Genomic DNA, 13,004 nt, shown 5'->3' with positions numbered 1-13,004 from the left:
TTAAGAATAGTCTTGACTTTTCTCCCCAAAGAGCCCTTTTATGTCCGCCAGCGCCTGTAACGAAATAAAACCCTGTAGCCACCCAATAAGCGTAAAGCATAAAAAAAAAGCAAACACTCCACCCAGTCTATCCAGACAAAACGATAAAACTATAATATAAGCAATTCATTGAGGAGTTCCACTCGCAGAACCAGGGTGATCAAAGGCTGTTGGGCCGGCCATGGAGCCAAAGCGATCTCCTTCGTTGACCATTTGAGATGGAACAATAGGGGTATTTGGCTGAGCGGATTGGTCAAAATAACCTCGTCCGTTTTGGTAGTCGCGGTTCCGCTGCAACGGCGGAAGAATGGTAGAGCTAGCGGGGTATCCGGACCGGTATCCTTGGGCCATCATCGCTCCAGTCGAATCCGGGGTCTGTCTCGGGTCCAAAGTCCTTAGCTTCTTCCTCTCACTGGTTCGCAGAGGGGTGTCGTACAGGAGTGCCAGGTTGGTTCATCGCCATCAGTTGTCCCACGGCAGCTTGCTGGCTGGATCGGCTTTGGCCGGAGGGATCTGGCATCTGGGACAAGCCGGCGGATTGGGATAAGCCCGGTTGTGGGATACCGGGCTGTGGAATACCGGATTGAGGGATACCCGAGTACATCTATTCCACGTTAGTTCTAATGCCTGAAGCCCAGGATGGCGGAGGAAATACGAACCGAATAATCAGGCATCACCTGTCCTGTTGCGTAAGATTGCATCGGTGGTTGGTACGCTCCTGGCTGTCCAGCATAGATAGCAGTTGCTGGCTGGCTGTACGGCATCCGACTGTCCGGATCATATATGCCTTGTTGCCTGCCATAGTCAATTGAAGTACGATGACGCTTGACCGACGGCTGTCCACCATAATACGAATAATCCCTGCTTGTGGGCGGGTAGCCTCCGTATCCAGTCGCCGGGGGAATCTGGACCGTCTGGCGTTCTGGTGATCGAGCAGGCACTGCTGGAGGGAAATCTTCCGGTCGTGTGCGTTTCCTGCGGCTGTCAGTAACAGACCCCGGTTTCCTAGTACGGTCTAGCACATACATCATGGTCCGCGGCTCCTTGCGAATGCGCAGTTTCACACCCTGGTCCGCAAATGATCGTGAAAGGAATGTTGACTCCATCATGCCTGGGAAACTCTTGGGAGGGGACACTGCAAGTCTGTCAGAACCCCCCGTGCCAGTTCTCGCAGCTTTCAAGACTCACCTGTGAACCGCTCCGAGATTATGGTCTTCAAGTAAGACACGTTCTCCCTGGCGCATCGTTAGCTCTTGAATCTGGGCTGAAAGTCTCCCGACCGTGCCACTTACTTGCGCATCTCGAACAAGGTGAACTTGAGGCGAAATTCGCCCTCAATCTTCACCGAGAGATCGCCAAAAACGAAGAAGCCCCCGTCTGGAAAGAAACGTCAGTGAACAGATCCCGCCACTCCAAGAGCCAGAACTAACCGCTGTTGTCTACATCCTTCAGCCGGTGAAGGGACGAAACCAGGGTTCCTGCTAACGCAGTCGACGGGGCGACGGGTACAGGACGCTCATCTGTTGGATCGTAGAGACTGCAGCACAAGAAATAGTACGGGCTTTGCAGGTAATGTCTGCGCAAGTTAGTCAAAGCCACGAGAAGTGTAGAATTACACTTACTGTGCAAGATAGGTGCCTTCCTCGCGCACCCGGAGCTGAACGATCGGCGGTGGATCGATAGGTTTGCGCTCTGTAGCTCATTAGACCTCGAGTCCAGACGCAAGACACCTCCTTGAGGACAAAGAGGTGAAGAAGCTACGTACCTTTTTCCTTGCCCCCCGCCACGCGGGCCCGATTGGGCTGCTGGCGAATGGTCAGGTCAAAGTCAGAACTGGTGTTGTTCAGCATTGTCAGTTCCTGGACGACCGCGTAAGAGTTGCGAGCTCGAAGCAGAGGGAGAAGTAACTCACCTCTGAGCTTCGCGCGAAAGAGAGGCGTCGGAGAATGTCGATGCACTCATCAAGACGAAGAGTTACAGAGAAAACGGCAAGAGGTGGAGAGAACCCAATTTCCTAAACAATTGAACCAACGGGCAGTTCCTCGGGGATACAGGCAGAGACCAGGTGGAAGTGATCTGTGGTTTTACAGAGCAGAGAAAGAAGGGAAGGAACGGGTCTGTTGGACCGGAAGAAAGTGCTCTGAACCAGAAGATAAGGACAGGATTGGGCAGAACCCTGGACGAGTCACGATGTCGTTTGAGGGGAGCTGTAGTGGGGTAACGTGATTTTTTTTTTCTTCCGGAATAGACTAAACCATGGAAGGGAATGAATGACAGTATAGAGAGAAGTGAGAGTAGAGTAGTTGAGCAAAGAGTAGAGATTGAGTGACGAAAACGGAGTGGTGTCGTCAGTTTGCAAGCGGCAAGAGTCAACCGAGCACGGTTCCAGACAAAACCTTATGTCTTTTTTTTTTGTTTTTCTTCGATCTCCGAGGTTTCTTCTTGTCTTTCCTTTTTTAATCCCGACCGGGAATAGAAAATTGATGCTTGTTCCCTAAGATATGTTGTTGAGAAAAATTCAATCAATTTCTCTGGAGAAAAAAAATTGTTAAAATCAATTGGATCACAGGCTTCCAAATATCTCTTTCAACAACAAATCAGATTTGAGAATTAACCGCACAAAAAGAAGCAGAAAAAAGGGAAAGAAAAAGAGAAAAAAGAAAATCGACTAACCCAATGAATCAAAAATGAGGATTTAATAATATAAGAAAAGAAGGAAAAAAAGAAAGAAATTTCCTTTTTTTCCCCCAATAGTATACCACAGTAGTAATGCTCCTTTGAATCCGTGGAACAACAGTGGATCATAAAAGCTGAAAGGTCAAGTGTGATTTTCAGCCGTTGGAACAGAAAAAAAAAAAAAAAAAAAGGCGGAAGTGGAAGTGGAAAAAATAAAAAAGTGGACAGGGTTCAGCTGCCCACGGTTGGGGCGAATGGCGATCCGGGTTGATGCTGAGTTTTTGACTTTGTTAGGTTCACCATACAAGCTAAATGCTTTTCTTTGTTCAGCTTCCACATCCACAAGGTTAGATGGCGCCGGCTATGCAGGTGATCAGACCCGGTTTTTTCTTGTCTGCCGCGAAAAAGTTGTGGTCTAAACGCCAGGTGGACTCTGGCGTCTAAGCATTCCAGTCAGAAGTGGATTCGGATATGCACGATCCAAAAAAAGCCGCATCGCCTATAGGGGTCTCCACAATAGTTCTAGACAAAAAATACAAAAGATTAGCGTATGAAATATGAATCATGTGCTCACAGAATTAGGCCTGTCATACGGAGTAGACATAAAGAATAATATAGATCAAGGCCAAAAAGTTCGCGGTTATAACTGCCGCGAATCTCAACCTTGGTCCCAATCTCTCCTTATGTCATCCCGAACCAAAGAATGCTGTCCTTAGCGCGAAAAAAGGGGGCACGTACCTTTCGATATCTTTGGACTTGCACAATTCTTGCACAATTTGATTGCTCTTGCGTCTTCTGGGTGTTTGTTATGATGACGTGTCCACAGACTTGAATCAACTCCAGGTGAAACTCCTTTGAAGTTGGCGCATGCGTCTCAGGACGCTATTGCACAGTCAAAACGAATGTAATTCAACGACCTCAGGGACGATGTCCGGAACAAAATGGCTCTCACGTCGCAAGGCCCGAAAGCGCAGACCCAAAGCGCAGACCGAGCACCTTATTCCAGAGAAGGAGACGACACATTCCGGGTCATGATGTGATGGGGGGAGGAGAGTCAGGTCAAGGACGATGGAAAGGGGAAGCAGCGAAAAGAAAATCAGCATCACAAGTGGACAACCAACGCGTTTTAGGGGCGCGAACAACGCATGCCTGCAGGCCAATATCAGGGCTGACGTATCACATTCCCGAAAAGTGTTGCAGTCCATGCAGGCTGATATGCCAAGCTACTGTATGTCGACCTTTGTATCCATGCTGGTTGGTTCATGCAACCGGAAGTCCCTTGACCAAGCCTTGGGGGCGGGGCGATGCAGCTGGTCCAAGCATACTCGATCGGGGAGAGCGTGCATCAAAACAAAAGAAACACAATCAATATTAGAGGGGGGTGTGGAGCATTTTATGCACCCTGCAGATCGTTCAACATGAATCATGGAAACCGGGAGTTCTAGGAGGGACTACGTTGCGCCACACTCACTGACCCTCTGCGGCTGAGGATGTACGGTACTTTGTTTGTCGTTTTGGTGGAGGTGGCTGCATCGTGCACATATAGACATTGTCTGCGTTCTGCCGAAGAACTTGTTTCTAATAGTCTGCCGTTTGTTTTCCAGAGCGCCCCTCTCTTCGCTTTGGCAAACATTTCAGTCTGCATGCAGATGCTTTGGGGTGTCCGATCGTGATCGTCGTCACCATTGTGACTAAAGGCTGCAGGTGCGAAAGGCGTTCCTATCACAGTGCAGCCGACCCATTTCCATACTGGGCATTATGGTAACAGCGGAGATCATATGCAAGGGTGGTGAAGTAGGCTTCGAATTCGAGATCAAAATCTGCCGATCAGTCGACAAAATTCCCAAAGTGCACCGAAGCAATCGCCGGTGGCCGGTTCCAAAGGCGAGAAACTGGATCTACCACTAACCAAGGCGATAAGTTCCCAGCTGAAACAAAAGAGGGGCTGAACAAGGAAAGTCAAACGGGGGATGAAGCGGAAAGACACACCTGCTGAGCCCATGGATTCGGGCATTTGTTTGTTAGTCCGGGTTCTCAACAGTGGTTCTGCTCGACGGCATTACCCGGGCGATAGTTCCAGGGAATGCAGATGATAGGCCCGAAAAAAATCTTATGATCCTAAATGCACATCATTATGAGACAAGCCCCAACACTTAGCACGACCTGTCACTTTTCTTTTGACTTTCGGGACTCGGCTCCGGCGTCAAGGCAGAAAATTGTCAAGTCTGAAGTCTCACTTGGACAAGGCGGAGAAAACCATCATGTCTGGCGGAGAGTCATGATTCGGCCAATCATTACCTCCCACGCTCTGGGAGAAATGAGAGGGGAATATGACATATGTGTGAAGTAGGGGGAACGAGGGAGAAGAAGAAAAGAAAGTAAGAGTAAAAATCGAAAAAAAAGGAAAAATAAGTGGCCGCCGAAAAGGTAGCGAAATTTCTGTAATTTTTCTAAAAAGTACAATGCACTGGAACCCACTACGTACCCCGATTGGAAACCTGATTAGTGTCGGAGTTTGTTCCCCTTACTGGTCACAGTATGGTACAGGAACACAAGAAGAAAGCTAAAAAAGGGGAGAGGGTAACTTGGATGGCCGAGGGAAAAAGGGAGAGGGGTGAATGGAGCATACACGGGATAAGGAAATTTTCCAGGAGAATTGAACAAGCAATTCAATAACCAAGGGATAGTCTTATTTAAACACTGGGCGTCTATCTGACAGCGGCAAACTCCATTGAGAACCAAGGGATGAGAGCTCTTAGGTGGACGCTACTATGTTTATGCTTAAATGTTTGGTTCCGTGGTGGTTTGGGTCCGTTCCATGGTTTCGTTGACAGCTGGTCCGTTGCAGATCGTCTTGTCGATCGGTGTTCTTTTTGTTTTTGTGTGGTTGATATTATTTTCTTTTTTGTTTACTTTGGAAATCATTTAATCAGATATGATCTCATATTTGCTTTTTGATATGTCGGAATAGTTAGGACAAAAATAAAAAGGTCCTCGAATTTCATGCGTTAATGCCACTCTGGCTTGTAAATTTCACCTGCCTAAAGAGAATTGACTTCGAAATTCTCCGTTGACTAACATTGATTATTGAAATGAACGGGATACAACCCTAAGCATGGATTACCTCCTGTGCGAACTCCCCAATTATGACCCCGCCCCCTTGACAGATCACCTCCGATGAGCCGCAGATCAACCATGGTGTCGGGATGAGCGTTTTGACCCTTATACGGGTGCCTGGTCCATGCGAGACTTTCGTCGCATTGACCAATACTTTGTCATAAATGTATATAGCATGCGAATATCCCTGTCACTATCCTGTTGTTTCTTTTTGAATCATATGGTGTGACCACATTGTAGTCATGTATTCTGATGTCTTGGAACGACATGTTTCAACCTAAACAACTCCACTCGGTCTATCCCAACTTGTTGGATCTAGTCTATGTGCACAGAGATCAATTACCTAGCGACTGACACTTTGAAATAAGATATGGTAGTGGCACACTGTACTTGGTTATTCGTCGCAACTAGATAAAAAGGAGAAGTGACGGAAAAAAAGAAAGAGAAAACTAAAAAAAGAAAACGCCATACACCCCACCCCATCCCTGCTCCTTGCTGGATGACATCCTTAAATAGCTTGTAAGTAACCAAGGAAAAGATCGACGAGCAATGCGACACATCAAATACACTTGTCGCCCTCTCTGAAAACCCTAGCATGGCTTTCCGAATGAAAGAGAAATTGAAGAAGAATATTAAATCAAAGAGGGAAACAATGCAGCCCCTGAGATGTGAAAGAGAAAATAGAACAAGCGAAGGAATTTCGTTAAACGCCCTGTCCATATGCGTTACTGACTTTGCAGGCAAAAGAATCATTCGCTCCTCGTGAAGCCCCGAAGGGGTTTTCATATTTGCATCACGACATCCCCATCAACTTCGTACTCGGCATCAGCCTCAGCATCGGCATCTGAGTCTGCATCCGAATCAAGACCATTTGCGGCCATGGCCTTTTTGCTTTCACTGTCCGGTGACTTGGAGGCTGATCCTGGTTCGGCGGAGACAACGACTTGGACCTTTTCAACCAATGCCTTCCGATTGACGGACCGTGGGGTCCTCGTAGTCTCATTGGATCGACGGGATAGTGCTGTATCCGGGGACCGCGAGGCCGACTTGATTTTTTTCACGGGAGTCTTTGGAGGTTCATTCTTTCCGGAGGCTTCGTGCTCGGGCTCGGCAGTATCAATGCCATTGATTCGAACTGGTTCTTCGGGGGCAACGTCTCCGTTGACAGCCACCGGCTCGTTGTTGTCCACATCCCCAGCTTCATTTAGAACTGGAGGGATGGCCTCTGTATCTTCGACACCTTCGCTTTGTTCCAGTTCGATGCCATTGGATTGGGTAGGTGTTGCCTCGGCTGCGGGAGATTCCGTGAGAATAGAACTGCGCCCACGACGAACACTTCCCCCAGGTGTAAGCATTGCCAGGTTAGAAGGTCGGCGCGGGGTGCCGCGACCGTTATTACGGGCAGCTGTCGGGGTCATTAACATTTGATTGAGTTTGGTGCTGCCGGATGGACGGCCGGGCCTTCGCTTGGGGGGTGCTGCGGGGGGTACAGGCGGCCATAGTTCAAACCGAGAGGGGGGGATCCCAGCTGCAGGATTGGGGACAATGGGAGGCTCCGAGTTGCTCGCTGTAGAATTTTGACCGCCATTGGGTCGCAAAGCGGCAGTGGAAGGCGGTCCAGCAGAATCTGCAAGAGCATCTGCATCCATTCCATTCACCATCAAAGCATCGCTTTCGTCTGAAGCTGCCTTTGCCTCCAATTCATCGTCTTCCTCATCCGGGTCTTCTCGTTGAGCGACAGTGTGTAAGGGGGCACGATCGAAATGTGACTGGTTGCTGCGACCCATAATGTACGGTGTCCAAAGAAGTGCATCCGGGTTGAGCTGGACGTAGCCCTTGCTCTCCCAGCCACTGATCACCTCCTCGTAGTACTTGTGGTCGAGACGAATGGCGTAGGTTTTGGTAATAGGGTCCCGAACGAGAGCCCGAAGTCCCTCGAGCGCAGATACAACATCGTCTGCTGTCATTCCGGTGCGGTCAGACAGATCTGCAATGCTAACAGGCCTGGTCAGATCGCGAAGTTGGTAAGACAAGATCAATCGCCAGTAATTTCGATACGACACGAGACCCATGTCAGAGAGTGGCTTCTCCGGCGAACCGTTTTTGCCTTCGATGCGGGTGAGGAGGTATGAAAAGTCGATCAGAAGATTTCCATAGCCTTTTCGCTGATGAATGGGAAGAGTAAGAATACAGGAGACATTGTTCGCTGAGCTCGGACGTTTTTCTTTGCTGAAATATCCGACAAAGTGGCAGCCCAGATCGTCATATTCGGTCATGACATAAAAGAGGAATGGCTCAACATCGTAGTAAAGAGTTTTAGAGCCTAGGAAAAGTTTCGCAAGGAGGCAGAGATTTTGGCAGTAAACTGGGTTTTTCCGACCATCAACCTCGAAGATTGAGATCGATTTATCTCGGTAGATTTCGTCGCCGGGAGGATGCTTTGCGGGGCACTTGAGTTTGTGACGCCAGGCAACATAGTCAGAGTTCATATATTTGAGGCAGAACTCGCAGATGTAGAGAACACGGTTGCGGCTGTATTCCTCCGGATAGGGCGCCGCATACCAGGTCTCGATTTCGTAGCCACCAAAGTTAATTGATTTGATCTTCGAGGGTGGACCAGAGACCTTTTGTGACGCGTGCGCAGTAGCTTCACCGCTGAGCTCTGAATCTCTGACCTTCTGTTGCCATTCTTCTTCGGCTTTGAGGCGAGCCTGTTCAAATCGGTCGCGGTCAAACTGGGTAGGAAGTGTCTTAGATGTATCTTGCTCGACTTCAGACAGAATGCCTCCATAAGGTTTGGATTTAGCGTCATCTGTCTCACGGTCGAACAATGTGATGGAGTTGTAGGATACAGGCGGGAGGGGGACGAAATGTGCTTGGGGCTCCTGAGGCACGGGAGGAGGCTTTGGTGCTTTCTTCTTCTTGCGCTGTGATCGAATTTGGGAGCCGGTGATTTTTGACATTTTGGTCTCGTCGAGCCGGAACCCAAGAATAAGTTTCCCATACTGTTTGACAACCACGCGACAAAGGTCTCGGTCAACAGTACGGGTGCGTCGAACACGCACAGAACGTGTGCGGGCAGGTGAGTCAACGTCGCCAACAGTAGTTGCTTCTCCGCCTTCGAAGATCGAGTCATTCAAGTCTGGTTGGTGAGAGTGGAAGGAGGTTTGTCGGAGTCTTTTTCGGAGAACGGGTACGTGTTCTTCCCCCTCAATGGAGGAGGCCTTGCGCTTTCGTAGAGCGCGTGAGCTATTCAGCATCTCGTCGTTGACGCCTGTTTCAAAAATGGAATGAAATCCTTCGTCGTGCGAGCCACTATGTGCAGGTAGAAGTTCTCTGGGAAGAGTGGAAGTCCCGGCCTTGGTTTCTGTCACGGGTTCTAATGGATCAGGTTGTAGGTTGTTACGGACACAGCTAAGACATCTCCAAGGGCCTAGATGTTGCGATGTCAGTGGGTGGGACTCACGGAAGACGCGAGTTAGGAGTTGGTTATTGTGGTGATGTGTTTGCGTACCTTCAGAGTCGTCAAATGCCTCTTGTTCACGAGCACATTGCCGATGAGCTGTTGGGTTTCCGAGTTAGCAAAGCTCTGGAAGCAATAGGGTAAAGGGCTAAGCCTTTTGGGCTCCACCCCGTCAAACGTATCAAACGTACAATGATCGCCACAAACTAGGCAGGTGAGCCATTCCTCAAAATCTTCCCCTGGGTCATGCTCCTCGTCCTGGTCGCAGAATCTATTACTCTGTCGTCAGTTCTCGCAAATCCCATGTTCTTGGCGTCACCTTGAACCCTTTTACTTACAAGCAGTTCGCGCGGCTCCGGGTATCGATCTCAACGTCCTCGCGATCATTGCTCTCTGCTTCCCAATCTTCAGCTTCTGACTCGTGATCAGTTGACTCGGCTTCTGAGGCGTCGCGGTCATTTTCCTCAAATACAGGGTCGCCATCCGCGTCGGCTGTTTCAGACTCCGCATAGTCTTCTTCGGAAACCACATCATCGCCAGGAAGTTTGACAGCTCCAACAGGTTCAGCTTCGTCATTGTCACCATCATCTTCTTCGGTCAGCGCGTGGGCGCGCGTGTTTTTTCGCCCGGTAGTTTCGTCTGGGCCGTCCTCGTCGGCTTCTCCGGTGTAAGCTCGGTGAACAGCATCTTGTAGCTGTTGGTCCATCTCGTACAAGTCGGTTTCTTCTTCTCCCTCGGCGTCAAGGTCACTATCGGCCGTCTCCACAGGCGGGTCGAGTTTGCCCGATTCATTGATTGTTGGCGGCACCGTCGCCGCCATAGTGAAAGTTACCGCCACCGCCAGATTGAGCGCAGCAAAATCTTTTGTATGCGCTCAGGCCAACCTAGGTGCCTTATTTGTAAAACAAGCTTGAAACGATCCGTTTATGGAAGCACCCCGCTGACGTCGGCGCTGATCCGGGGGTGCATCTGGATCAAAAGCGAGTTAACGGTGCGCAAAATCGGTGCTGAAGATAAGTTCAATCACCAAAACCGATCGGGATTGAAGCTCAAAGTCGCCAGGCGCAAAGTGGAAGCTAAACAAACAAGAAGTGTTAGCCCGCCGCTGAGTGGCTCGAGCCATCGCAAACGCGTGTCGCAAACAGAGAAAACTCACCACAAGGAAATCCAAAAGAATCTTTGATTCAAAAGCGTACCAGACGCGTCGAAGGATAGTCCACACACCGGGGCCTGTCTCTTTTACAATCGAATGCGATCCGCAGCGGCCTTCACGCCCCTTGTCCTGTGAGTGTCGTTGCAGCGCGCTGACTCAGCGGGGCTAAACCACTTTGGGCCCGAGGAGACCTCAAGCCCGTCGCAGTGCGAAGAGACACTCCCCTCCACACTCTCCGCGATTTATCCACTCTTCTCAATCCGTGAGAGGCTTCACGGCTCTTGATTCTACTCTCGTATCTTCTTCCGATCGTATACATACCCATACAACCACACAAAATGGGTGTCCCCTTTGAGGCCCTGCTTCCCTATGGGATTATCATGACCGTACGTGCTATTGGTCAATTGATTCCAGGGCTATAGCTCACCAATTGCCTACAGATGTTCGGTGTGACTGGTTACGGCCTTCACTACGTTAAGCGCTTCGCCAATGATGGCAAGAAGGCACGCTGGAACCGTGACCTCTGGGACAGAGTAAGTTGATTCCTTCCCTGTCGGCTGTGGTCGGAAGTAGAGAACATATGTGCTAACTCATCCAACAGCAAAGTAAGTGCAAACCGACGTTTCGACCGAGCTGAAAGTACCAAAGAAAAACAATGCGGAAGACTAACCACTGCGACCAACAATAGTGATGGAGAGAGATCAGCGTATTACAGGCTCATTCCGCGGACAGTCCAGCAATCACCAAGCGCCCACTGGCTTCGAAGTCAGCAACCCATGGAAGGTACGGCTGACATATTTTGCCCCTCTGTGTTTTGTGCAGAAATACTGACACGAAATCTAGATCGAAAGCCGGATTTATTAGATTCAAAAAATTGCAACCTTATTTCCTTTACGTTCGATGCCTGCGCCTTTCCTGTTCTATGTTCACATATCCACTGCAATTTCTTAGAAATGCTGTATCATAACATTTATCAACCTTGGATTTCCATCGTAGTCCGCCTGGTCGGTGTCTACACTAGCTCTGAGGTCATACCCCGAATTCCATGTTTCTCGTCCTCGCGCAAGTGCATATCGAAGTACTTCGCCAAAGCCTTCACCCGGTCCTCTTCGGTGTGCAATGTCTCCAAAATCTCTGTTTCCCCGCGTACTCTCCGCTTGACCTCTCTGCCCGACATCACGCATTGGCCTATGATCTCAGTGCCATCTTGATTCAAAATCATTCGCATGCAGACGAATATCTTAGTGAACCAACTAGTTCGGTTCTGGCTGACTGAGAAGTTCATGACACCGAAATCTTGAGGCAGGAACTCCACATCAGAAAAACAGATCTGGGGCACCCACTCGCTCTCGGGATTGTATCTTGTTTGAAAGATCCAAATCTTCTGGTTTGGGTCTGTGAACTCGATAATGGACTCTCTGACTAGACGCATCTCAGATGGTGCAATAGACGTGGCAGTAGCGCCCTCGCGGAGTGGTAACGGAGCAGTGGCACAGTTGTTTCCAAAGCCAACATCGATCTGTGGGTGTTAGTTCGGTTTAGTATATGGCCAATTCACTGGATCAAAACAAGGTACCATGTATTTCTCGCCGTCAATACTTGCAATCAATATCATATGCCCACTTCATCAAGCCAAAAGTCAGTCAGACTTCTATGAGGAGCTCTTAACGTTCCAGAACTTACATGGATACATATAACCCATTATTCACGCCTCTTGCAGCAGCATGACTGACTCTGCCTCCAGTGGCGTAAACCTGATACCCCAAGGATCTTAAGACAATCAAGAAGATCCCTGTGTTCTCCATACAATACCCATCCAGCCGCCGCTCTATTATCTTCTCAAAAAGACTATGGGCATTCAGAGATATGGTATGATGCTGTGTGTAGTGCAATCCCGAATTTCCCCAAGGAATAGCGGTGAGATGTCGCCTTTGCAACTCACACAGTACCAAAAGAGCATTTTTCTCAATTCTTTGGCGGAGATCGGGGAGAAGATTGCTGTCGGAATTCGAATACCCGATACGCTTCAAGTAAAGCTCTAGCTGGCTATCGGTATATTTTGGTTGAAATGATGCCATTTTTGCTCTGTGACTTTGTTGAATAAGTTGTACACAAGGTATATGAACAGTTTGGGATATAAAAGGGAATCGGGAAGAGGAATCGGTAATTAGTTAATTAATCTAGGGCCGGTTGTTTTAGTGACCAATGACCCCCCACATCCCCGCATACTATGCGATCCAGATGACAGCGCCATTGGAACAATTCTGATGCGTGAACCTTGGAACTCATATATGTTATAGTTCTCGATGAAACTTTATGCATAATGCTGCATGTATCATCCGTGGGATTTAGCTTAAGAATGTTAATCAACTAAACCCCATAGATACTGATGATTGGTAGAGTCAAGTGACTGAAATCTATCTAGGAATAAGAACGTATACATAAGATAAAACGAATTGAACTGTTTATCTATCTAGACCTATGCTTTCCTTCTTGGTCTCTATTATTGTTCTGTAGAGAATCGTATAGAATCCCGAACTAATTTACACCAACTTA

General features: G+C 48.7%; 4 protein-coding genes across 4 annotated transcripts; 1 reads left to right on the top strand and 3 right to left on the bottom strand.

Moving 5' to 3' along the window:
* Window positions 1–165: 165 nt before the first annotated feature.
* On the bottom strand, window positions 166–2,001 carry vosA (the record flags this gene model as incomplete). Its single annotated transcript, XM_057239637.1, has 10 exons — window positions 166–414; window positions 476–643; window positions 699–1,014; window positions 1,066–1,174; window positions 1,228–1,274; window positions 1,332–1,416; window positions 1,470–1,615; window positions 1,662–1,731; window positions 1,805–1,872; window positions 1,952–2,001. The coding sequence occupies 10 exons, from the start codon at window positions 1,999–2,001 to the stop codon at window positions 166–168; spliced, it is 1,308 nt and encodes a 435-aa protein (XP_057098932.1).
* A 4,613-nt stretch (window positions 2,002–6,614) lies between these two features.
* Window positions 6,615–10,115, bottom strand: N7529_004109 (uncharacterized protein; the record flags this gene model as incomplete). The annotated part of the gene is made up of 3 exons (XM_057239636.1): window positions 6,615–9,394; window positions 9,487–9,566; window positions 9,634–10,115. The coding sequence occupies 3 exons, from the start codon at window positions 10,113–10,115 to the stop codon at window positions 6,615–6,617; spliced, it is 3,342 nt and encodes a 1,113-aa protein (XP_057098931.1).
* A 671-nt stretch (window positions 10,116–10,786) lies between these two features.
* N7529_004108 (NADH dehydrogenase [ubiquinone] 1 alpha subcomplex subunit 1) lies at window positions 10,787–11,312 on the top strand (the record flags this gene model as incomplete). Its single annotated transcript, XM_057239635.1, has 5 exons — window positions 10,787–10,834; window positions 10,889–10,981; window positions 11,050–11,053; window positions 11,137–11,231; window positions 11,292–11,312. The coding sequence occupies 5 exons, from the start codon at window positions 10,787–10,789 to the stop codon at window positions 11,310–11,312; spliced, it is 261 nt and encodes an 86-aa protein (XP_057098930.1).
* A 148-nt stretch (window positions 11,313–11,460) lies between these two features.
* Window positions 11,461–12,526, bottom strand: N7529_004107 (arylamine N-acetyltransferase family protein; the record flags this gene model as incomplete). The annotated part of the gene is made up of 3 exons (XM_057239634.1): window positions 11,461–11,967; window positions 12,025–12,070; window positions 12,132–12,526. 3 exons carry the CDS (start codon window positions 12,524–12,526, stop codon window positions 11,461–11,463), a joined length of 948 nt encoding a protein of 315 aa, XP_057098929.1.
* Window positions 12,527–13,004: the final 478 nt, after the last annotated feature.

The sequence above is a fragment of the Penicillium soppii genome, assembly GCF_028829465.1.
Source record: "Penicillium soppii strain IBT 18220 chromosome Unknown utg000004l, whole genome shotgun sequence".
Taxonomy (NCBI): domain Eukaryota; kingdom Fungi; phylum Ascomycota; class Eurotiomycetes; order Eurotiales; family Aspergillaceae; genus Penicillium; species Penicillium soppii.
Note: the sequence above shows the minus strand (reverse complement) of the source record. Positions and strands in the feature narration are given on the sequence as shown.